Here is a 24,152-nt window from a genome sequence, read left to right on the forward strand (position 1 = left end):
TAATTAAATAAGCATGTATAATTACTTGTTTATTGAAGCCACTCAAGAGCCTACCAAGCTGTGGTACACCTCTCTGTAAAGAAGGTAAAGTCACACGTTGTTACAGAAAAATAACCTTTTAAAAAAATATTGCCATTGAAATTAAGATTTATTTTTTAAATGTTTGAAACCCAAACACTTCTGCAGAGTCTCTCTGGTATTTTTATACAGATTTTAATTCAATAAAAAATAAACTTGCCTCAGTTTATTTAAGATATTTCCTTATATATTTTTTTCAGGCATATATCAGAGCTAATAGTAAGTTTATGGTGCACAGAGGCACATACATATTGACTTCCCCTTTGCTTTCTGCCACAATAGAAACCTTAGTCCACTATTCCTAAAGATAGAACGGCCTTGTGGATGGAAGTTTGCTAGTGACTAAAAGCACCACCAGATGTGGAATATGCTTTTTGCTGGATTTCCTATCACATAAATGGACCTCTTTATCTCCAGCCATATTTTTTCATTTGTGAAGGATTCTAGGTTTTCTATCATGGCCTTTAACTAACTTAAATCTGGTAAACTTCTCTGTTTCTTTTTTCTTTTTAAAGTTAGATCTTTGATAATGTTACTGCAAAATGAAAACAATATGAAAATACAGTGCAAAACATTCTCCTCCAAATGCTTAGAACTAGAATGAGGTTTTCTTTTGTAATTTGTTTCATCTTTACATGGGTTTTAGTATAATGCAAAATTATTGCAATGATGAATGTTTTGGGATGGCTGAAATGCAAGTAATGTCATATTTTTCCTCTTAGATGTACATCTGGTTTTTGCTATGTGAAATATTTATGTGCGTGAGTATGTACACCTGTGTCTGTATCTCACTTTTTAAAATAGAGATAGTCCTTGACTTATGACCACAATAGAGCCCAACATTTCTATTGCTAAGCGAAACAGTTGTTAAGTGGTTTTTGCCCCATTTTACAACCTTTCGTGCCAATGTTATTACGTGAATCACTGCAGTTGTTAAGCTAGTAAATATGGCTGTTAAGGGAATCTGACTTCCTCCTTGACTTGGCTTGTCAGAAGGTTGCAAAAGGGGATCATGTGACCTTGGGACACTGCAACCGTCATAAATATGAACCAGTTGCCAAGCATCTGTGTCCATGTGGATGCTGCAAAGGGTTCTAAGTGTCACGAGTGGTCATAAGTCACTTTTTTCAGTGCTCTTGTAAGTTTAAATGGTAACTAAATGTTGTAAGTCGAGGACTACCTGTATTTAATTCCTTGATGCATGCTTTGAGTCTATGTTAGCATTTTGTCCACTAATTTCAGTTTGTTTTCTATCAGTAATACGTAGGAATAGCTTTGGGATGGACATCTGCTGCCGAAAAGGATCAAGAAGCCCATTACAAGAACTCTACAACCCAACCCAGGTGAGTTCCCTCCAGTCATTCTGGAGACACTGTTCTTATGCAAAGAATCTTCTACTGTACTATACTTCTACTACTACTGAGCCATGATGGCACAGTGATTAGAGGGCAGTTCTGCGGGCTACTTCTGCTGCCTGCTGGCTGCCTGCAATTTGGCAGTTCAAATCTCACTAGGCTCAAGGTTGACTCAGCCTTCCATCCTTCTGAGGTGAGTAAAATGAGGACCCAGATTGTTATGGGCAATTGGCTGACTCTGTCAACCGCTTAGAGCTGTTATGGTGAACCTATGACATGCATGCCAAAGGTGACATACAGAGCCCTCTCTTCTGGCATGCGAGCTGTTGCCCCAGATCAGATCTCCGTGGGGTTTATTTCATGAGCTTCTGTTTCCCTGCTTGTTGATGTGCCCTACCTCCCACCGGCCAGCAGGTCTTAGGGTCTCTGCTGCATATGCACGCATGTGCACATGTCAGCACATATGTGCGTATGTCTATGCATATACATGTCAGTGCATATGCGTGCACATGTCCACTCATATGCATGTCTGTGGATATGCACATGCATGTCTGCACATATGCATGTTTGTGCATGCATGTGTTCACATGTGCACACAACTTTCAGTTTGAGCATGTTTGCGTGCAGTTTGCGCACTCGGTGTCTAAAAGGTTTGCCTCACTGGCTTAGAAAGTGCTATAAAGCACTGAAAAGCGGTCTGTAATTCTTAGTGCTATTGCTATATAGTGAAGTACATTACGATGCCAAAAGAAGATGCCACCTTTGCTTATCTGAGAGTGTAGTCCTTATGTGGACAGAGCAGTTAAGTAGTGACAACACCTGCAAACTTACAGTACCTTTGTTTTCTTAATTGTTTGGGAGAAACTGCTGATAGTGAAAATGACGATATAGAGGGAAAGAATGAAAAAGCTCATCGTGGTGTTAAGTCAAACCTGTTTCAGAGGGAAAAAAATTAAACCCCTTGTATGTAAAGGAACAATGTTTATTCATGTCAACTCACAAAGCTTTCCTGACCTGCTCTCGAGTTGCCATAGGTGGAGGAATGGGAATCGCGCTTCACAGTTGCACCAAGGAATTCACACCTCAGTCAAAACAAGACACAGCCTAGCCAGCCAAAGTCAAGGCCATCTTCACGGAGACCCGCAACAGCTGTAGGGAGGGACTTCTATAACCCGTGAAATTGCTTCATTGGGCAATGTGCCTGGTGACACACTTGGGGGGCGGGGGTGGAACAAGGTCAGAGGCAAGGCGCGAATTGGGTGAAGCCAGAGCTGGCTTCACCTACATAGGTAGCGCTGACATGGCGCTCCTAATAAACAACTGGATTTTTCTTGCTAAATGGCTTGAGACTCTTAATTTTATTAGGGCATTGGTCGGAATCCTGACAGTGCACTTTAGCAGCTAACACATTATGTTTCATTTTAAAGCTTTTGTGGATCACAATCCACTTTATTGGATGTTTGGAATATCGTCTTGAGAAAGGAGTATTGTAAACATAGTGTATAATGTTCCCCCTCCCCTGTTATTTGTGGGAGAGAGAAGGAGGGAATTGTAAAAAGAAAGATATTAAAAAGTATTGAAATTTATTGTAACTGTAAACAAAAGAGGTAGTTAAGATTTGGCAGATATTCTATACCAACCAGCTGGTTAAAACATGTATTGTAATTAAACAAGATTTCTTTGTGTTCATATTCACATATGTATTCAATTATTTCAGGTATCAGAGAAGTAGAATACAATCCCAATTTTCTGTTGCATCTTGGAAGAGAAAGTATGTTTAGGGATTGCAAGCATTATAGGAAGAAGATGATTTGGGAAACTCACCTCTTCTTTAATATACTAATCTATATTAGTCATCTACAAACTTCCAATTAGTTTGGCAATAAAGCTTATGTGCCAAAAATTATTCTTAGGAATTATACATATATTGCCCCTTTACTTAATGAAAAATATCCATAGCAAGATTCTATTATTGTAAAAATAAGGGTAGTTTAGCACTCATGATTGGGGCTTCTGGTCTGGACTTTATTGAAGGGTTGACATCAATCTGCAAATCTGAAGATACATTTCTTACCCCCTGCCTTTACAGTCCAAGAAACTAGGTAGGATTCCTTCTGAGATACAGGTAATCCTTGTCTTATGACCACAATTGAGCACAGAATTTATGCTGCTAAGTGAGAAATTTGTTAAGTGAGTTTTTCCCCATTTTATGACTTTTCTTGCCACATTTTGTTAAGTGAATTACTGCAGTTGTTAAGTTAGTAACCTGGTTGTTAAGTGAGTCTGGGTTCCTCATTGTCTTTGCTTATCAGGGGATCAGGTGACCTTGCGACACTGCAACCCTCATAAATATGAAACAGTTGTCCAGCATCCAATGTAAATCATGGGACCATGGGGATGATGAGTCATAAGTGTGAAAAATGATCATAAGTCACTTTTTTCAGTTCCTTTGTAACTTCGAACGGTCGCTTAATGAACTGTTGCAAATCGAGGACCGCCTGTATTTGGCACTCCCACATTCTTTCTGAGGGCTTCGATGCCTCTTATATCACCATTGCTTAGTTTGTGATTCTTCTTCCTCCTCATTCTCACAGACTGTTGCAGTATGGCTTAATGTTAGCAATGGAAAGCAGGCACTCTAACCATATTTATTTGCATCAAGATTTGCTGATTGTACATTATATTTATTAACAGTGAATGACATTTTGTGAAAATTGGTCAGATATTAAGGGACGTGTCCCATAATAAATCTCCTTGCTAGATTTAATAAGTCACTAAATGATTGAAATCTTACCTTGACTATAAATTGGGCTCCTTTTCATTTTTAACAAAAGTGCTAGAAGTTGAGAGATGCATAATTGCCATCATGTAGGAGTGTTGAAACTGTCAAGCATATTAATATAATGTCATTAATGGGTCACAGGTTTTTTTACTTGAGATTGTATAAATTAGGACATGTATTGCTAACTGGAAGAGGTAAATAAAACTATCAACAGAAAGAGAGTAAATCTGTCAAAGAGGAAATAGTAAAATCTATATTTATGTATGAATTATCCACTTACTAAAATCAGGTGGACTCTGGCTTATCGAATTTACACTATAAAATACAATATAAAGTCAGTTTTTAAAAATAATGTAAATAACAAAATATATTCTAATTAATCATTTAAATATCAAAGATAATAGCTAAATATAATTTAAGATTTATTGATTTATCATCAGTTTGCAATTAATATGCAGAGAACCTATGGAAGAGCCATGTTTTCACCTGCTTTTGCAAGATCCTGAGAATGGAGAAAATCCTTATTTTAGGTAGCAAGCTGAAGGATGGAAGTTGCTACAAAAAATACTCATTATAGGGTCCTCTCCTACCATTCCTCTTGGGAGGAGGAAATAACCAATCCCTAGTTGTTTGTGTAGGGAACAGTAGTCTTTAAGATAATCAGTCTCTAAGCTGTATATTACTTATATCTATATATAAGCAATATAGAATAGGGACGTGGTGGCTCAGTGGCTAAGATGCTGAGCTTGTTGATCAGAAAGGTCGGCAGTTCGGCGGTTCGAATCCCTAGCGATCCGTAATGGAGTGAGCTCCTGTTACTTGCCCCAGCTTCTGCCAACCTAGCAGTTCGAAAGCATGTAAAAATGCAAGTAGAAAAATAGGGACCACCTTTGGTGGGAAGGTAACAGCATTCCGTGCACCTTCAGCATTTAGTCATGTCGGCCACATGATCACGGAGACATCTTTGGACAGCGCTGGCTCTTCGGCTTTGAAACTGAGATGTGCACCACCCCCTAGAGTCGGAAATGACTAGCATATATGTGCAAGGGAAACCCTTACCTTTACCTATTTAAGCAATAACCAGCACTCTGAATTGCACTTGGAAAGCTACTAGTAACTAGGCAGTTCCTGCACCAGCACTATAATATGGCAATATTCTGACTGAGTATTGCGTATGCATATACCCCAATTTTCTGGAGCAGTTGATCTTCATGGACAGCTCCATGACTTATAATAATCCAAACTAGAGATGACAAGTGGCCATCTTCATGCATCCTATTCCAGATAAAGTCACAACTGGCACACTAATGCCACCTGTGCAGAAGCCCTCCTGCCAGTTTCCAGCTGCTTTTCAAGCAGGAGGTGTGATTTTGGGAAGACCTCCCAAATTGTGCTTCATTTCTTTCTGAACTGCAATCCCATTAGTAAACAAAGATGCAGCATGCCTGGAATCAGTCAGTCTGTGAATCAACAGCCATTCCATCTTGTTTGGGTTGAGTCCCAGCCTGTTTTTACCCTTTCAGCCCCTGATAGTCTCCAGATACCAGATCATGCCTTCTACTGCGTTTTCCCCTGGACCTTGGCTTGAGATATATAACTGAATATCATTAGCATATTAATGTACCTCTATCTGATCATACAGGTAACTTCTTCCAGAACTTTCCTGATGATAGCAAACCTTTATATGTTTTTAGTGAATAGGTGGTGAGGAAAATATACTCTAACCTCTATGACTTACCATTTCTGGGTGGGTATTGAAAAGCCTGCAGTATGTGCTTGCTATTTTCCAGTTCCCATTGCTAAAAGTTATAAAATAGGATGCAAGCAAGAGACCATTCAATAGACCTGAATTCCAGTAGAACCAATGAATGCAACTATATCCTGCCCCTTTTGTGGGTAAGCAGTGAGTCCCAGTTTGAGAATACTATTCTCTTTCATTCCTTTCTAATTATGTTTTCTACAAATATTCACCATTAGAATTCCTTCAGTGTCTTCCAACTGGGGGTGGTAAGTAGAGTCAATGTTTAAATAAGGCCAGAATTTCTCATCGACATGATTGAATGCGACTTTTTCACACATGGAGAATTGCCATCAGTACACTGGCATTTCTGTTCATGTTGGATTGAAGGAAGGGGGAAGAGAGAGGAAGGGCAAGAAATGGAAAGACTCTAGAGAGCATTCAGCTACCTTTTTGGACAGCCTTTGTGTGTATAAATAGAGAGAGGGCACATGGCGTAGCAACATTCCAACAGTGCACTGTTGACATTCACAGTTTCTTTCAGAGGAGAGAAAATAGCAAGAGAAAACCAGGCAGGAGAGGTGAAGTGAGGTGAGCATCAGCAATAGCCATCTTGAATGTCTCTCTCATCGCTTTCAGTTACACAGGTATGGAGCAGGTATTTTAGAATTGCACAAAGGCAGGAAAACCCGAGAAGGCAATTTTCTCAATAAGAAATATGCAGCTTCTGGTGAAAGGATACCTTAGGAGCTTCTTTCTAGATTTTCTTACCTGATAAGACTCCTTCTGGCAGCCCACATGTTACTGCTCTTGCAAAACATTTAGGACATGGTAGCTCAGTGGCTAAGACGCTAAGCTTGTCGATCAGAAGGTCAATAGGTCAGCCGTTCAAATCCCTAGCGCTGCGTAACAGAGTGAGCTCCCGTTACTTATCCCGGCTTCTGCCAACTTAGCAGTTTGAAAGCACGTAAAAAATGCAAGTAGCAAAATAGGAACTACCTTTGGTGGGAAGGTAACAGCATTCCATGCACTTTCGGGTTGAGTCATGCCGGCCACATGACCATGGGGATGTCTTCGAACAGCACTGGCTCTTCAGCTTTGTAACGGAGATGAGCACTACCCCCTAGAGTCAGGAACAACTAGCACAAAGGGAAACCTTTACCTTTAACTTAAATGATTCTTATCTTCGTAGTCCTTACTGCTCTTTGAGCTTGGTTGTTGGTGTGCAGTTGTTTCATTACCCATCTCAGTAATATGATGTCTGCAAATTAACAACCAAGCTGAGGCAGCACCAAGGACTCTACAATTTGACTTGAGCTATGTATATTCTCTTCTGTCAGAATTCTTTACCTCAGCCTGTCAGCCTTGCAAGACAGTCCACAAAGAAGCAGACCCAGAAAAACTAGCTCTAACTTTATTGTAAGGTTACAGAATCCTGCAAGTCTGAAAGTGGATCTTTCCCCTCTTGCCTTTACAAGTCCAAGAAACTAGGGAGGGTCCCTTCTGAGATACTTGCCACACCCCATTCCTTCTGCAGACACAGCTAACACTGATCTGACCATTGTCTAACTGAGCAGTTCACAAGCTTGGCTGAGTGGGGGAAGGAAATGGCTTTGTCAGTGGCAGGTGCAAGCACAGCTGCATTTGTGCCAAGGGCGGGCACCCGTACTCGCCACTCGCACAAATGGAGCTTTGCACATCCACGCAAGCCTGCCACTCACACAAAGCCGGCCCTTCCTCCCAGTTGGGCTGCCAAGCTGGAAAGGTTAGACAGAAAAGCTGTTCTCAGACTCCTCCGGATATACTTTATAGATATTGAGCAAATCCCAGCATTCCAGCCATTAACAGAATAACAAGGTTGCAATCTTCTGGTCCAACCCCCTACTCAAACAGGATACCCTAAACCAAATGGAGCTGCTCGCACATGCGTGCTGTCCTGCCACTTGCATGGCCCGGTTCCAAATGGGCTGAGACCCAGTAATGGGCCTGAGCGTTGGGGACTCTGGTTGAGTTTATGACTCTTCATTCCGTCTCCCAAGGTCATTCCCATATACCAGTGATGGAGAACCCTTTCGGCACTGAGTGCCAACAAGGGAGCACGTGCACACATGTGCTCGTCTGGGAGGCAACCCGGAAGAGGAACTGTCCAGGGGGCATGTGTACACCAGAAAATGAACCAGCACGTTCCTCTGGTTACTGGAGCACATGCACACCAGATGATCAGCTGGTCGGTGCGCATGTGCATGCTGGACAACATATTTGTTCTTCCTGTTTCTGGCACTATTGCACACACAAAGTCCAGCTGATTGTCGTGAGCACATGTGTGCCAGAAACCTGGAAGAGGGCATCTCCGCATGCCGTAGGTTTGCCTCACACCTATCTACCATAACACTGCCTCTCTTCTTTTGCTGCTTTTTCTTTCTCAGCAGACAGAGGGAAAGGGCTTCCTCTTTGAGGCAGATCAGAATATGAGTAACTTGCATATGCTGCTTGTTTTCTAATTACCCCAGAATATAGTCTCATGTCCTTGTTAGGGTCTTTCTAATCAATCCTGACTCTTAGTGACTTCAGGAACAAGTCCATGTAGTTTCCTTGGAAACATTTTTAGAGGTTGATTGTTGATACCTTTTTCTTAGCGCTGAAAGAAAGTCAGCCAACTGGCTTTTAATTTCCCAACTTTTACTCCATTATTTTTAATGACTACACTGAGAGAGCCTCCTATAATAGCCTTCTGAGCCTGTTTCTTAAGATAAAGTCTTCTCCAAATTGAATTCGGTTTCCGATGAGTTCATGGATACATGTGTGGGTTTTTCTTGGCAGCAATATGGCAGTTGTTCGCCATTGATATATTTTGGAGTGTTATTTCAACTTCCCAGTGTAGTCTATAGACCTGGGATTCTCCTGTCCATATTCTAATCAGGTCACAAGGCATTTGGAATGTGGGGGATTTGTGCTTCCTTTGCCCATGGACTGCCCATAAGAAAAGGTTTTTCATGGCTTCATTTAGACGTCATAGAATATAGAATAACAGAGTTGGAAAAGACCTTGGAGGTCTTCTGGTCCAACCCCCTGCTTAGGCAGGAAACCCTATACCATTTCAGACAAATGGTTGTCCAATCTCTCCTTAAAAACTTCCAGTGTTGGAGCATTTACAATTTCTGGAGGCAAGTTGTTCCACTGATTAATTGTTCTAACTGTCAGGAAATTTCTCCTTAGTTCTAAGTTGGTTCTCTCCTTGATTAGTTTCCACCCATTGCTTTTTGTCCTACCTCAGGTGCTTGGGAGAATAGCTTGACCTCCTCTTCTTTGTGGCAACCTCTGAGATGTTGGAACACTGCTATCATGTCACCCCTAGTCCTTTTCATTTCATGATAGAGCAGTCTTTCTCAATCTTGGCTGGTTGAAGATTTCTGGGTTGAAGTCCATACACCTTAAAGTTATCCAGGTTAAGAAACATTGCGATCAGTGGTGAAATTCAATTTTTTTTACTATCAGTTCTGTTGGCATGGCTTGGTGGGCATGGCAGGGGAAGGAAACTGCAAAATCTCCATTCCCTCCCCACTCCAGGCGAAGGATACTGTAAAATCTGCATTCCCTCCCCACTCCAGGCGAAGGATACTGTAAAATCTCCATTCCCTCCCCACTCCAGGCAAAGGATACTGTAAAATCTCCATTCCCTCCCCACTCCAGGGGAAGGATACTGTAAAATCTCCATTCCCTCCCCACTCCAGGCAAAGGATACTGTAAAATCTCCATTCCGTCCCCACTCCAGGCAAAGGATACTGTAAAATCTCCATTCCCTCCCCATTTCAGGGGAAAGATACTAAAATCTCCATTCTCTCTCCACTCCAGGGGAAGGATATTGCAAAATCTCCATTCCCACCCCACTCTGGGGCCAGTCAGGGATGGTATTTGCCAGTTCTCCGAATTTCCACTATCGGTTCTCCAGAACTGTCAGAACCTACTATATTTCATCCCTGACCGTGATAGATCATCACTTGCCCCAGATAGCCATGCTACCAAGTTATTCTGGAAAGTTTTAGTCCACCTATCTAGATGGTATTGAAGGTATAGGGAAGAAAAGCATAATGCATGATTCCACATGATTATGGAATCCCATCCCTGCCCAGTGATGGCAGAAGGAGATCAGGGTAGGTGAATGTCATGTATAACAGAGTTAGGGAGAAGTTAGAATTAACTTAATAGAAAAAGGATCAAACTTCTCAGGTCTTGTTGCTTGTGTTTCCAGGCCTCATTTTTTTAAAAATAGATATGTATTTGCAAAGTATATTCTTAGTAAAGCAACACACTGAAGCATCTTGTAATTTGTGTGGACTTGTAGGACTGTGGTGGTCTAAAAATAAGTTAATTACCCACCAGTCTGCAGAGCTTAAGTCAACTAAGGTTCAAAGATGCCAACATATTTGAGGTTTGAGTACATCTGTGGGTGTCACTGATCTTTTCACTGCAGCTGAACAGCCAAACAAATCATAAGTTAATTTAGTGACCAGATTGGAGAGGATGATGGGAAAGAAAATTGCTATCCTTCTTCTTTAGATGGGGGTCTTGATTCTCCTATGTAAGAAAAACTTCTCATCAAATGCTAGGAATTCTTCCTTGGTATGCCAATTTTTAAAAAATCTATTTTAAAGAGGTGATTTTTTCAAAAATAACTCTAGAATTCTCTTATGTTTGGCTTAACTAATCAAGCAATTGGAGAATGTTTATTCCTGTTTATTGATATAAATTATCAAAATAATGCCCATGACTATCATTTACTATGTAGCTTCCTTTCACTTTATATGAATTTGCATGTCAGTTATTTTGTGTCTGCTTTTTGAGATAGCCCAGATAGGAAAACAAAACTATGGGTACTAATATTACCTTTAGTATAATGCAAACTTCCACTCTTGCAAATCTGAAAGTCCTTTCCCCTCCCCTATCTTTACACGATAGAGAACTAGGGAAAATTCCATCTAAGATGGCTTCTCCATCCCCATTCCTCTCTGGATTCAGATTTTATTTGATTGTAGTCTAGGCTGGGTCTCTTCCTCCTGTCTCCCAAGGTTGTTCTCACAGTCCATCGCAATTTGCTTTAATGTGATTTTTATCCAAGAATTTGGTTTATGGGAGGGCATCACTTTGTGCAAGCAATTGCCAATTTCCCCCGTATTGGGAAACATGCCAAAACTCTTGCCGAAACTCCCTTCTGTCTTCACTCATAAGTTTACCCTATTGTGCAATTTTTCTACTTGTGTATCCTCTCCCTTACTTATTTTCATTCTAAACTACTATTGTCACTGCTGGGTTCAAAATGGCCATTAGTATCTTCGCTAATCTCCTTACCCCAAATTAAAAGGGAAAAGTCCTCTTTAGCATTAGAAACAACATTGGGTATAGTATAAGAATTCTGAAACCTAGGTTGAACTGTTAACTTGGGTGAATCTACTGTGTGCAATACAACAAAGAATATGAATAAAATTCAACATGCCTACAATGCATTCTACCCTCTTTGCTGATAGCTACATCAGAAGTGGTATTTAGCAGGTTCTGACCAGTTCTGGAGAACCAGTAGCGGAAATTTTGAGTAGTTCGGAGAACTGGTAAATACCACATCTGACTGGCCTTGCACACATCTGTTCTCTGTCTCCTGAGTCCTGAGTCTCCTGTCTCCCGAGTCCCAAGTCCCCATTGGGAGGAAATGGGGATTTTGCAGTATCCTTCACCTGGAGTGGGGTTGGAATGGAGATTTTACAGTATCCTTCCCCTGGAGCAGGGAGGGAATGGAGATTTTACAGTATCCTTCCCCCGGAGTGGGGAGGGAATGGAGATTTTACAGTATCCTTCCCCTGCCACGCCCACCAAGCCACGCCCACCAAGCCATGCTCACAGAACCAGTAGTAAAAAATTTCGAATCCCTCCACTGAGCCACATGCATTAGAAATCTGGTTGTAAAATATACAGTTGGAGAAATTACATTTCACTCTAATTAGAGCATGAGACAAGATAACATTTGCCCAATATAGTACTTAAATAAAGCTCTATAAATTTACAAGCACATTTGTCAATACACCTCTATTAGATCATCTAGCACAACCTTCTTTTTACAGTAGTTCAATGTCTTACTTTATGCAACTTGACTTCCTGTGAGGTTATGGGGGAATTTTAGCTTGACATAAAATGAGGAAAACCTGTATTTAGAAAGAGATGGGGATCCTATATTTCTTCCTTAGCCTTAAAGTACCAAAGTATCATTTCTCATCACTGCCCATGCTTGTGTCAATTGCAGTCTGACACCTTATGAAGGTCAGAAATGATTTATACATGTGTCAATTCTCATTCCAATAATGATTAAATTTCCAGATCATTGCATCCTTATTTCCTAAGTATACATCTTCATTGTGTGCCAAATTTACTTGATTCATTAAAAACATAGAGTTCTGAATCAAGTTAAATTGATTAGACCCAGTATTCTAAGTCATATTTCTAATGCTTGCTTACTTCAGGAATTATGTTCAGAGATCTCTTGATACCCTGTAAAAATTAATCATGGTTTTGAAAAAGGATATTGGACAACTGGGATGCAAACATTTCTTGCTTGGCAGCTTTAAATCTCTGTTGTCTGTCCAGAAGTGACTAAAATTTCTGACAAACCGAGATCTCTGTGACTAATATATCTATTGCAACATAAATTTCTGCTCAGCTCTTTAATTACATAGTGAACTATTTTATGATGTGGGGGTTGATGTATATGCACAATGGAACATCATCTTATACTATAAATTTGATCCAGGTTGCTGAAGCTAAGCCTCAGTGGTTACATCAGTACCTGTTGCTGATATATTGTAGGATTGTCACTTGACTATCTCTGTCTGATGGATTGATCAAATTGATGTCAGCACTTAGATGTCTCTGTTTATAAAGATTGTTGGTATCCTCAGGTAATATTTGGATGGATACTTACATTTAGCTATGTACCAATATCCAGGTCTGTTTCTTTCAGTGTCTTTTTTGGGTGAACTTTATAAGGAGATGTGATTTGGGGAAAGGTTTAGAAAGTGGATTTACCATGTTCCTGATAGTAAAACAACTTATGCAATTGATTTAACTAAATCCCAGTTTATAAATATATTTTTTGGGGTGGGAGCTGAACAAGAACTGCAGCCTGAGAAATAGATGATACGAACTAATAAAACACTTCTGGTTTTATGAACTCGAGATGTCAATGGGAAACAGCCGTGCCTGTTCCTTAAAGCAATTTTAGATTATACTTCCCATCACTGCCTAGCCAAAATATTAAACCCAAGAATAAATAAGTTGTTTAAAAGTATCTTCATAAACTAGCTTCAAATCAACTGATTGCCTTCTTACCTGTCCATTTCCTAGTAGCATCTCTTTGCCCCATCTGCCATAGTCTTTCTCACAGGCCATTAGAGGAACTGATACATATGCATTCCTTCAGTTGCATTTGGAGCCTACTATGGTTAGCAGAGAGCACATCATTAAAATTTTGAATCAGCGCTTGGAACTAAAGCATATTGCAAAATATGCCATTGTGCCATTTGCTACTTGCTAATCTTAGGATTTCCTGGTGATCACCCATCAAAATTCCTACCAAGCCTGACCCTACGTAGCTTTGAATTAGTTTGAGGGCACCAACTGCTGTTAGATACTTGGGTTTAAAATTCCTATTCCACTCTCAGGTCTAAAGTTTCAATAGATACATTCTTTGTGGGGACAGCATTTTCAAAGGGGATATCAGTCTGAGTTCCTTGGAGAAAGGGCATTGTGCAATAAAATAGTAATGATGATGGAACCACAACAAACCATCATTCACTGGTGCCCAGCCCAGCTTTTCCCCCCTACAATAAATCAGCTCTCTTTTTTCCACAATAAATTGTAGCGATTGTGCCAATTGAATTGCAATCACAGCTGATACAATACTTGTGAAATATTTTTTCTTGTTGTATTAAAGGAATGATTCCTCAGGAAATATTTTAACATTGTTGGTTTTTTTTTGTAATGCATGCAAATGACCGATGGTGACATATTACCTTAATCTCATAGCGGCAATATCATTAACTATTATGTACACATGAAAGGATGTGATATTTTAGACATCAGGGAAATTAACTGCTTTGCTTCAGCTCTGGGTCATATATCATATCCTAGCGTTATATGTCAAAAGCCAAGGCAAATTAGTCAGATATCTTTATTTTGAAAAAACCAGAATAAGGGGAAGTTGTTCCCAAGATAAGCTAAATGTAACTTACTAATAAGAGTTTGTATAAGAAGCAGAGCTGGTATTTGCAATTTCTCAAATTTTTTGTTCCCCTATAAAGCGGCTCCTGTTTTTTTTCTACCTGAGCATTCTTTAGAATTTAATTTAAAACTCACTTGTGGATGACTTCAAATTTATTTTATCAGTGGAGACGGTGGAAGATAAAGCATTTTGTTATACAGGCAAGCCCCAGGTTAAAAATGACTTCTCTTCCTAAGTCTGTCTTCAACCCAGATTTGTACTGGAGTCAGAATTCGTACTTATGAATGGACCGTTTATTTGTAAAAATGGCAGGTGGCATTATCCTTTCGCAAGCTGATGACAACAGTTCATTTAGTGACTGAACTATCCCTAACAGCACTGGGGGGGAAACCGATTTATGTCTGTTTTTCACACTTATGACCATTGCAGTGTTTCTACAGTCACATGATCAAAATTTGGATGCTTGGCAACTGGTATGCACTTATATGCTTGCAGTGTCCCAGAATCACGTGATCGCCTTTTGCAACCTTCTGACAAGCAAAGTCAATGGGGAAGCCAGATTCACTGAACAACCGTGTTACTAACTTAAATGCAGTGATTCACTTAACAACTAAGGCCAGGAAGGTTGTAAAATGGAGCAAAATTCACTTAACAACTGCCTCACTTAGCAACAGAAATTTTGGCCTCAATTGTGGTCATACGTCGAGGAGAATTATACTTATATGGCCAGTTTCCTTAATTTTAATGGCTTCCAATATGCTGAGAGAAGCAAAGGGTAGAATATTTTCATCCATGCCAAAGCAAATGAAGACAAAAAACAGTTATTTAGCCTCCTCAGGATACAGCAAAGGTGGAAGGGGATGGGTGATGGGATGCCGTAGCTGAACTCTCAAGGAGCAAAGGCTCCACACTGCAACATTTTATCACAGATCCACTTATGCTTTGCATTTTTTCTAGGAATGTGGAGGGTCAGGGAGGGATTGTTACAAAGGACATAATGATTCCAATAAACAGAGAACAAAGGACAAAATAAAGTTGGGAAATGACAGACCTTGTTGAAAAAGCTTCTCTTTTATCTCTTTAAGTGATAAAAGATTTAGTGTCATGTAGTATGTTGAAAATAGGCTAGATCCTTTAAAAATAGTTAACAGCGATGCAATAAAATTAATCCAAAAAGAATGAGGAGATAGTTACAGATGGCAATCAAGAAAAGGCAATTCTGAAAGGAGGTGAAATGTCCATGCAATCTACTCTAGGGGCTGGGAAAACAGCCAGGTTTTCAAGGCTTTCTAACCATTTTGACATTGTTCTAAGAGTGTGGAGATCTTTTAGGGTAGAATGACCTTTCATAAATGGTTGAATAAATGATATAAACGTGGTTTGTACAGACAAAGTTGTCTCTTTTAATTTTTGTTAAAACCCAAATGCTGAGCTCTTGTCAGAGCTGGAGACAGAAAGTTAAACTGAACAATTATTTTCCCTTGATAAATACTGTTTTCTCTGCTAGGCTGATATTCTCCAGGGTTCCAATCAGAAATCTTTCCCAGTCACGCTATGTGAAATCTGTATTGTTTTGTCTTTGAAGAAGCCTTGACTGCACCCACAAGTGCAGTTTGACCTCCAGGTCCTTTTCCAAAGAAATTTAGCTGTTCCTTTGAATGCAGGGGGGGGGGGGAATTAAGCTATGACATTGCTGTTGTCAGATATAGTGATTGCCGTAAGTATGGATGTCATTAAAAGAAGACTTGATAAATTCTTGGATTACGGTAGGTTATCAAAGGTTACGATGGCTCAAGTTGTTGGAAGAAAATAACCAAAGAAACCTATTCTTTGAAACTCTCCATTCTTGTGAGTTTCCCAAGCTCACTTAATTGGTCATTGTGTGATATTACTGTTTTGGCTAATGCAGTGGCTCCCAACATGGGGCCCACACCCCACAGGGGGGCAATTTGATTTTTAATGGGGGCAATTTCAACCTTGTTTAAAACAAGTTAATGACCTTTTAGGCTTCCTCCGTGTGATTAGACTTCACTTTTTGAGTAAAGTAAGAATTATATGTTACTGGGGGTGGGGGTGGGGGCATCAGGATTTTAGAGATGCTTAGGTGGGACATGAGTAAAAAAAGCTTGGGAACCACTGGGCTAATGGAAAGCAAAAGGGGTAAAAAAATTACTTAATGCAAAATCATCAATACCTAATCTTTAGAAGATTGGGGAGAGGGATGAAATAGTAGGTGAAGTTAATAAAAATCAACTCCACTTGTTACCTGTCAACAAAGCATCTCTCAGATTTCTGCCTTAACCCTAAATCCTTGTTGAAAAGACTTGATTTCTGCCTTAACCCTAAATCCTTAACCCAGTCAGGAAATTTCTCCTTAGTTCTAGGAGGGTTTTCTCCTTGATTAGTTTCCATCTATTGCTTCTTGTCCTGCCTTGCTTTGGAGAATATGCTGACCCGCTCTTCACTCACTTGGCTTATTTAGCTTTCCTATGTCTTATTTCAATAGGAGGATGCTTTTTTAAAGGCAGACTTTGCAATGTGTAAATGATCTTGAAATGAAATACATGAGAGGAAAGAATGGCAAAAGAATGGGTTTCAATACATTATTTATTGTTGTTCTTCCTTGCCTGGTGTATATTAGCTGGGTGCCAAGATGTCTCTTTTCAAAATACCAAATATTGTTTGGTATTGCAGCCGAATATTGTTCTTTCCAGCCAAATGTTGTTCTTCAAGTTCTAGTATTTTTTAACAAAATACTGAAATTGTACAATTAATAACATACTGCCAGACATCATCTGTGCCTGAGAAGTTATAAAGTTTATTTTGCTCTGAAAAGTTGGTTGGCGGGAGGAGGGGGCTGCAGTTCCAGTTCTAATAGGTTTGGTTGTTTCAAATTTGTACATTTTAGTCTCCGCAGGATCCCAGGGTAAGACAGAGTTTTGTATTTATGCCAATCTATGAGCAGGAGCAATGAAGGCATGTTGGCATTTCCAGGGGATTAATGACTGCCTGAGAGGAACAAATTGCTCAAAGCCATTAACCCTAGGAAGTCATTTTAATCCCCAGAACATGGCCTATGCTTTCATCATTGGGGCTGCTATTTTGAGAGAGCATTTCTTTTTCTTTAAAATAAATGTAACAACATGAGACTCATTTGAGGGAGCTCCACAGCTTTTTATAAACCATATAGATGCTGAGATAAAAAGGATTATTAAATTGCAGAGCAGTCTCGGAGGTGAGGATTGATTTGCCCTTTTCTCTCTCCAAAACATGTCCGATATTCTCATTCATTTTGAAACTCAACGCTGGGTTTGCTCATCCTGCCATTACTACTACTATTAGATGCAAGATTACAATGTTCTAGCTGGGACTGCCCTTAAAGAGTATCTGGAAGCTTCAGCTCATACAATGACAGGGGCAATTATTTGTGCCTTAGTTACACCTCTGATTCATAAGATGCATTGGTTGCCATTTGGTTTCTGGGTCAAGTTCAGGGATCAGGTTTAACCTTTAAAGCCCTTCATGGCATGGGGCTTGGTAATCTGAAGGACTGACAAGTAACTCCCTGATTGTAGAGTTTCTTGTCATATCTGGCAGAGAAGGCATGCTGTGCTATCATCTGCTAGAGACTTACATTTGGTGGGTCCACTCTGCCGTGGTGCCACTTTATGGAACATCCTCTCGTACTCTAAAGTGAGGTTAGATCCATCTCTGTTAATTTTCCAGATGTCCTTCAAGAGCTCACTATGTCATCATGCCTGGGAGTTCTCTAGGGGACAAGTGAGAAATGGCTTCATTATTGCAGTTAACACATATTCTCCCTTGTGCTTTTTAAAAAAATAATGACAGTAATGCCTGTTTTTACATGTTTATTGTTGTATCAATTGTTGTATACCCCCCATCTCATTTTTGTGATATAAATTTGCTATATAAATTTGATAAGAGAACCAATTTGGTTTAGTGCAGGGATATTCAAACTTGACAGCTTTAAGACTTGTGGACTTCAACTTCTCCTCCAGGTATGTTAGCTCAGGAATTCTGAGAGTTAAAGTCTACAAGTCTTAAACCTGCCAAGTTTGAAGACCCTTGGTCTAGTGGTTAAAGCTAAAAAGTGAGAGACCATGCATTCAAGTCCCAGCTGGGTGATCTACCATGGCAGAGCTAGGTGATTTGGGTCAATCACTCTGTTTTAGTGCAACTCACATCACAGAGTGTTGGTGGAGAAAATAGGAAAAGATGATAGATAGATAGATAGATAGATAGATAGATAGATAGATAGATAGATAGATAGATAGATAGATAGATGATAGATAGATAGATAGATATAAAGATAAAGATAAAGATAAAAATCTCCTGTCTTTATTATTTTTACAAATAATTCGAGGCAGCGAACATATCCAACATGTCTTCCTTTTCCTAAGGGGCAGTGTTCATATCCATTTCTTAGCCGAGGGAGCCAGTGTTAGCCGAAGACACTTCCTTGCTCACGTGGTCAGTATAACTATATGCCAAGGCATACAAAATGCTGTTACCTTTCCACCAAACTGGTACCCATTTATTTACTTGCATTTGCAAATTTTCAAAATCCTAGGGGCAAATAATGGAAGCTCACCCTATCATAGGGTGATCAGGTCCCAACTCAAGCTAACACCTTTCCAGCTGACAAACCCAGCTTCTTTAACTGCTGAACTATCATGCCCCTGCAAATGGTAAGTTAAAGATATTTATAGGATAGCGTTGTGGGCCAGCAGGAGCCGTTGGAGCTGCCACCAGACTCTGACAGCGAGGGGCCCTATGAGTCGGCTCTGGAGGATGTGGAGGACCCTGGACAGGGTTCCGACTCCGAGCAGGGCCCAGAGAGGCTGGTTGGCCACCAGGAGGCGCCTGAGCCTTGGAGCAGTGAGGAGGAGACAAGGGAGTGTGATCCTGACATCATGCATTGGAGCAGTGGGGAGGAGACAATGGAGTTGGTCCTGGATGCCTGGCAACGGAGGGCTAATAGGCGTAAAGAACAGTTACGCAGTTACAGGAGATAATTGAACTCAGCTGGTGGTAATTAGGCTTCTCTCAAGACTATAAAAGGATTGACTTTCCACACGCGTGTTGCAGGAATCAACGTATTCACTAGAGCTGGAGAAGCTATCGTGGCTAGTTTGGCAGGCTGGATTGCTGCCAAGGTCAGTCTGTGCTGGATTTCTGTGAAGGTCTGATCTGTGCTGGATTGCTGCCAAGGTCTAGTCTGTGTGTTAATAAATCCTTGAAGTATCTTTGTCTTGGTGTGCTTTGGTGTATGAAGAGGGGGGGTCAGAACAGGATAGCATAAATATCCTAATTCAGATTTGGATTTATCAATAAGCATTTGCTAGGTGGCTATAAGTACCTAGGAAGGCATGCGAAATTTGATACTATATGAATTAACCAGAATTGCACCTTTGAGAATTGTATTTGGATTGGACAGATTAGGGTACATCAGTGGTGGGTTCCTACCGGTTCGGACCAGTTTGGCCGAACTAGTAGTGGTTTGGTGGCCTTGGTCACTTGAACCAGCAGTGACCCAGGCCTGCCACACCCCCGAACTGGTTGCCCATCTTGTTTTTCAATTCTGCGCATGCGCAGAACTATTTTAATAGCACCGTGCATGCACGTGCAGTGTGCATTAAGCACGTACATGCAGGATGCACACGAATGAACCGGCAATAGTGCCTGCCGGAACCCACCCCTGGTGTATTTCCTCAATATTTACATACAAAAAATATGTCAAGGTGATAGGCTACATCTCACATCTTCTTCCCAGCTAGTATGGATTTAATTTCAGATTTTGGTTTGTTCAGAAACTGTTGAAAAGGGGGAGGTAAATTTATACAAGCCTGATTCAACTATCTGCATCTGATATCAAAATTAATGTAAGAGTTACCAACTCTTATATTAGCTTAGTTGGTCAGTCATTGACTTGAGTCCAGTAGTCCTCCAATGAGCCTGGAACATACTTCATCATATCAGGATTAGGAAGGAGCTGATTTTCACTGGTTCGTTCTCCAGTTGCATTTGTACATATATCTTTCATCTCTCAACAGGCATTTGGGGTGATTAAATGTCTTTTAATCATTAAAGTAATCTTTTGAACCCAGAATGGGGGCAAATTGCATTTGGGATGACTTGGCAAATGTGAGTGGGCGTATGCCTTCCATCATGTGCTTTTGGCAAAAGAAATGGCCTAAATGGGATGCTGTAGAGTCGGGGCGGGTGGGCGGAGCCACCCATGATTTCTGCTACTGGCTCAGATGAAGCAGTCCAAACCGGTAGAATCCCACTGGTGAATAGCATTGTTTCTTTGCTGGAAATCCTCTTTTAAAATATTTTTTATTAAAACATCAAGTCCTTGATACTTCAATTTATTTATGAATTCATGCATTTTTGTACCAGCTAAATATTTTGAGAGCTATAAAACACAGTTCCAATAAGACAAAAACCACAAAACCAACAGACTGTCCTTCACTCCCCTTATATCAGTGGGTTGGTGCTGAAATTTGGTAATGTGATATCATTGATATATATTCAGAATTAGGGAAATGAAGTCGATTTTTTGTTCCCTTTCAATGTTAGGGTGTGGTAAGATTATTTTTAGAAATTACTCTGGGAGGTCATATTATAATATGTACAGTATCACAGAATATCACTTCACTTTGTTAGGATTCAAAGGGAAATATCAAGTATTTCCAATATCATTTTATGCACTGATTTTTAAAGGAGGAGTGTTCCATTGTGCTGTGGCAAGGACGCTGATGAACTTTTCAACTGGATTTTTTTTTAACTTAATTGCCTTTTTTTTCTTCACATTTTCATGCACCAACACATCCATGCATTATGTACCATTCATGTACCAGCACTTTGGGCATTGCATGTTACATTCCATGCAACTGCAAGGCAAAGTTATTGCTCACTTAAATAAAATTATAGACCTTTCCTATGTGATATCTTAAACACAGAGCTGCAGACTTAGATACTGACAACAATCAGTTTGCCAAGTGATTCATTCAGTATAGAGTGATTACTTGAGTCACATTTGCCCTTGGAAAAGAACAATAGAATATTTATAGTATAAATATCAGGAATCTTCATTTCTACATATCTATCATCTCCCTAGTAGCGGGGTTTTATTGTTTGTTATTGTTTTTTCATCTCGTTGCCTGCAGACTTCTTTAATGTATTAGAATAATTATAGCACACTGACTAGGAGAGTCATTCTTACCTCAAATGAAACTTCAGTGAAATTAATGGAACTTTATTTGAGAAAATACATCCAAAACGGAACAGGAAAAGATTAGCTTTTAACTAAAAAGTTCCACATTCAAATCTCCCTTCTGCTCAGATGTGAAATGCTCTGAAGTCTGCTACCGGTTTGCTTTGCGTGCAGGCGCACTGCAGGTGTTGATCGTTGGAACTACCGGTTCACCCAAACTGATAGTAAAAAATGCTAGCAGTTCGCCTGAACCAGTAGTTCCAACAATCAGCTGTGATATCCAATTTCTAAATCACATGACACAGTTGATTGTTGCACAGCTGATCATCGGAACCAAACCTGTAGTAAAAAATGCTACCAGTTTGGGCAAAACCAGTAGTTCCAATGATCAGCGATAAATCATGCAGCACAGCTGATTGTTGCACAACTGATCATCGGAACTACCGGTTCGGACGAACTAGTAGCATTTTTCTACTACCAGTTCAGGCGAACTGGTGCAAACCGGTAGCATTTCACCCCTGCTTCTGCTTTGAACTCGCTGGGCAATACTAAGAAATATCAGCATGGCTGATGTTACCTAGTTTGGGAAATGCAAGAAAATAGACAAGCTCAGAGAACTACAAGAACTCCTCAAGCTATTATGTCTTTGGACTTTGAAGAAGAGGGATGGAAAGAGTACCAACACTTTTGAACATTGATGTTGAAAGGGACTCCTGAGAATGCCATGGATAGTCAAAAAATCAAAGAAATTGATTATTGTCAACCTTCCTAGATGAACCAGACAGGAAATACAGCCAGACAAAAATGAGATAAAAGTATAAATTTCCCACTTATTCAAAGATCAATCTAGAGTTTATATTTGAGACACAAATTACCAGGGTTAAATGATAAAAAGAAAAGAAAATGTAACTCAGCTTAATTTGCAGTAACACTTTTAACTGTAGTTCTCCACACTTTTTAACTTTGCAAATCATTCTTCCTTTCATCATGTCCATATTTACTGCATTCTTACCTCCCTCTCTTTAAGATCTGATGAGCTCCATCCATTCACAACTCCCTAAACATTATTCCTAAAATATTTATCTTGCATTTTGATCTTCATTGATTCTTTCCACATGGTAAAGTCACCTTGGTATATTTCCTTTATGCTGGTCACTGACTTTCGTGCAGTTCACTTTCACTCATCACTCGTTCATTCTTGACACTGTCTCTTCTTGTTTTGTTGCATACACTGCTTAAATAAGCTTTTCCACTGCATTCAGATGAGGAATTTGTTTCTACTGATGCATCCAATTCTCACTTCTAGATAACAAAGGAGCCCGAAGCACTGTTTCATACTCAGCCATGTTTGCTTCTTTTAACAAATATTCATTCCTTGCAACAGATTATCTTGCTTTCTTTCTATTTGCTATCTGTGGTAAAATCCACTTCTGCATCTTTAGACAAATTCTACCAAATACCAAACCTAGAGCTGCGGTGGCGCAGTGGTTAGAGTGCAGTACTGCAAGCTACTTCTGCTGATCACCAGCTGTCAGCAGCTTGGCAGATCGAAACTCACCAGGCTCAAGATTGACTCAGCCTTCCATCCTTCCAAGTTGGGTAAAATGAGGATCCAGATTGTTGGGGGCAATAGGCTGACTCTGTAAACCACTTAGAGCGGGCTGTAAAAACACTGTGAAGCGGAATATAAGTCTAAGTGCTATTGCTATTGCTATTCTTGAATAAATTCAAATTTTTATTTAAATTTATGATCCTTATTTATTGTTTTATAGTATATTTTTACTGAACATTCATAAGCCACCTAGAAATGGGCAGCATAAAAGTTTAATGAATACATAAAATTTAGGTGCAAAAATATACCCCAAAACTGATTCATCTAATCTATGGATAAGTCCCTGTATATAAGCCAAGCCTCAAAGTTTTGACCAAAATACCATAAAAAATGGATAAACCATGGATTACCCACAGATGTGAAAATTAAATCATGCAAAAATTTTGAGGATTGGCTCATCCATGAGTGGCACATTTTTTCATGGTGTTTTAGTTTAAAAAAAAATAAGGTTGATTTATCTGTGAATGGGTTTATATGGACTAATATTTATATATAATTTGAAGTTTCTTTATCAAAAGCATCTGGCTTGGTCTTTGATATCATACTTTTCAGATTTATACTCCTTGTTGCATTGTTTGGTTTATCATTTGTGTCAGCTGGCAACATGCATGCATAAATCTAAAAGTTGTAATCGTTTAAATTTACATCCCTAACCAACCCACCATCAATATCAAAAGTGTTCCATCTGCGTTTGTACATAAATGCATTAAAGAAACAAAGGACTATAACATGCCCTTGCTTTTAAGTCTGCTTCACATTCAACAATTATAATATGTATACAACGATAACACTCACTTTATAAGAATGAAGAATATCACTCACATTATAAGAAGACCAACTTTCTCAACATGTTGGCTACATAGTACTTACCGGGAGTTCAAGTCCACATATCTTAAAGTTGAAAACACTGAAAAACATATGTACTATATGTGAAAAATTTAGACGTATATATTGAAACGTGATAATGAGTTTATGTTGCATTACAAGGATGTTAGGTTTTGTTAGTATTAAGATGATGATGATGATGATGATGATGATGATGATGATGATGATGATGGTACCACCCATTCAGCTTTGTCTGACT

The 24,152-nt window shown here is 39.7% G+C and overlaps 1 protein-coding gene across 2 annotated transcripts in view; it reads left to right on the forward strand.

The window, feature by feature from the left end:
- Positions 1 to 24,152, forward strand: part of CHST11 (carbohydrate sulfotransferase 11) — a 205,046-nt gene that overhangs the window by 93,395 nt on the left and 87,499 nt on the right. For both annotated transcript variants that reach the window (XM_032222085.1, XM_032222086.1), the window contains exon 2: positions 1,336 to 1,421. In XM_032222085.1, coding sequence (XP_032077976.1) covers positions 1,336 to 1,421 — 86 coding nt within the window. The remainder of the gene's footprint in view (positions 1 to 1,335; positions 1,422 to 24,152) is intronic.

Source organism: Thamnophis elegans, chromosome 7 (assembly GCF_009769535.1).
Source record: "Thamnophis elegans isolate rThaEle1 chromosome 7, rThaEle1.pri, whole genome shotgun sequence".
In the NCBI taxonomy this organism is placed as follows: domain Eukaryota; kingdom Metazoa; phylum Chordata; class Lepidosauria; order Squamata; family Colubridae; genus Thamnophis; species Thamnophis elegans.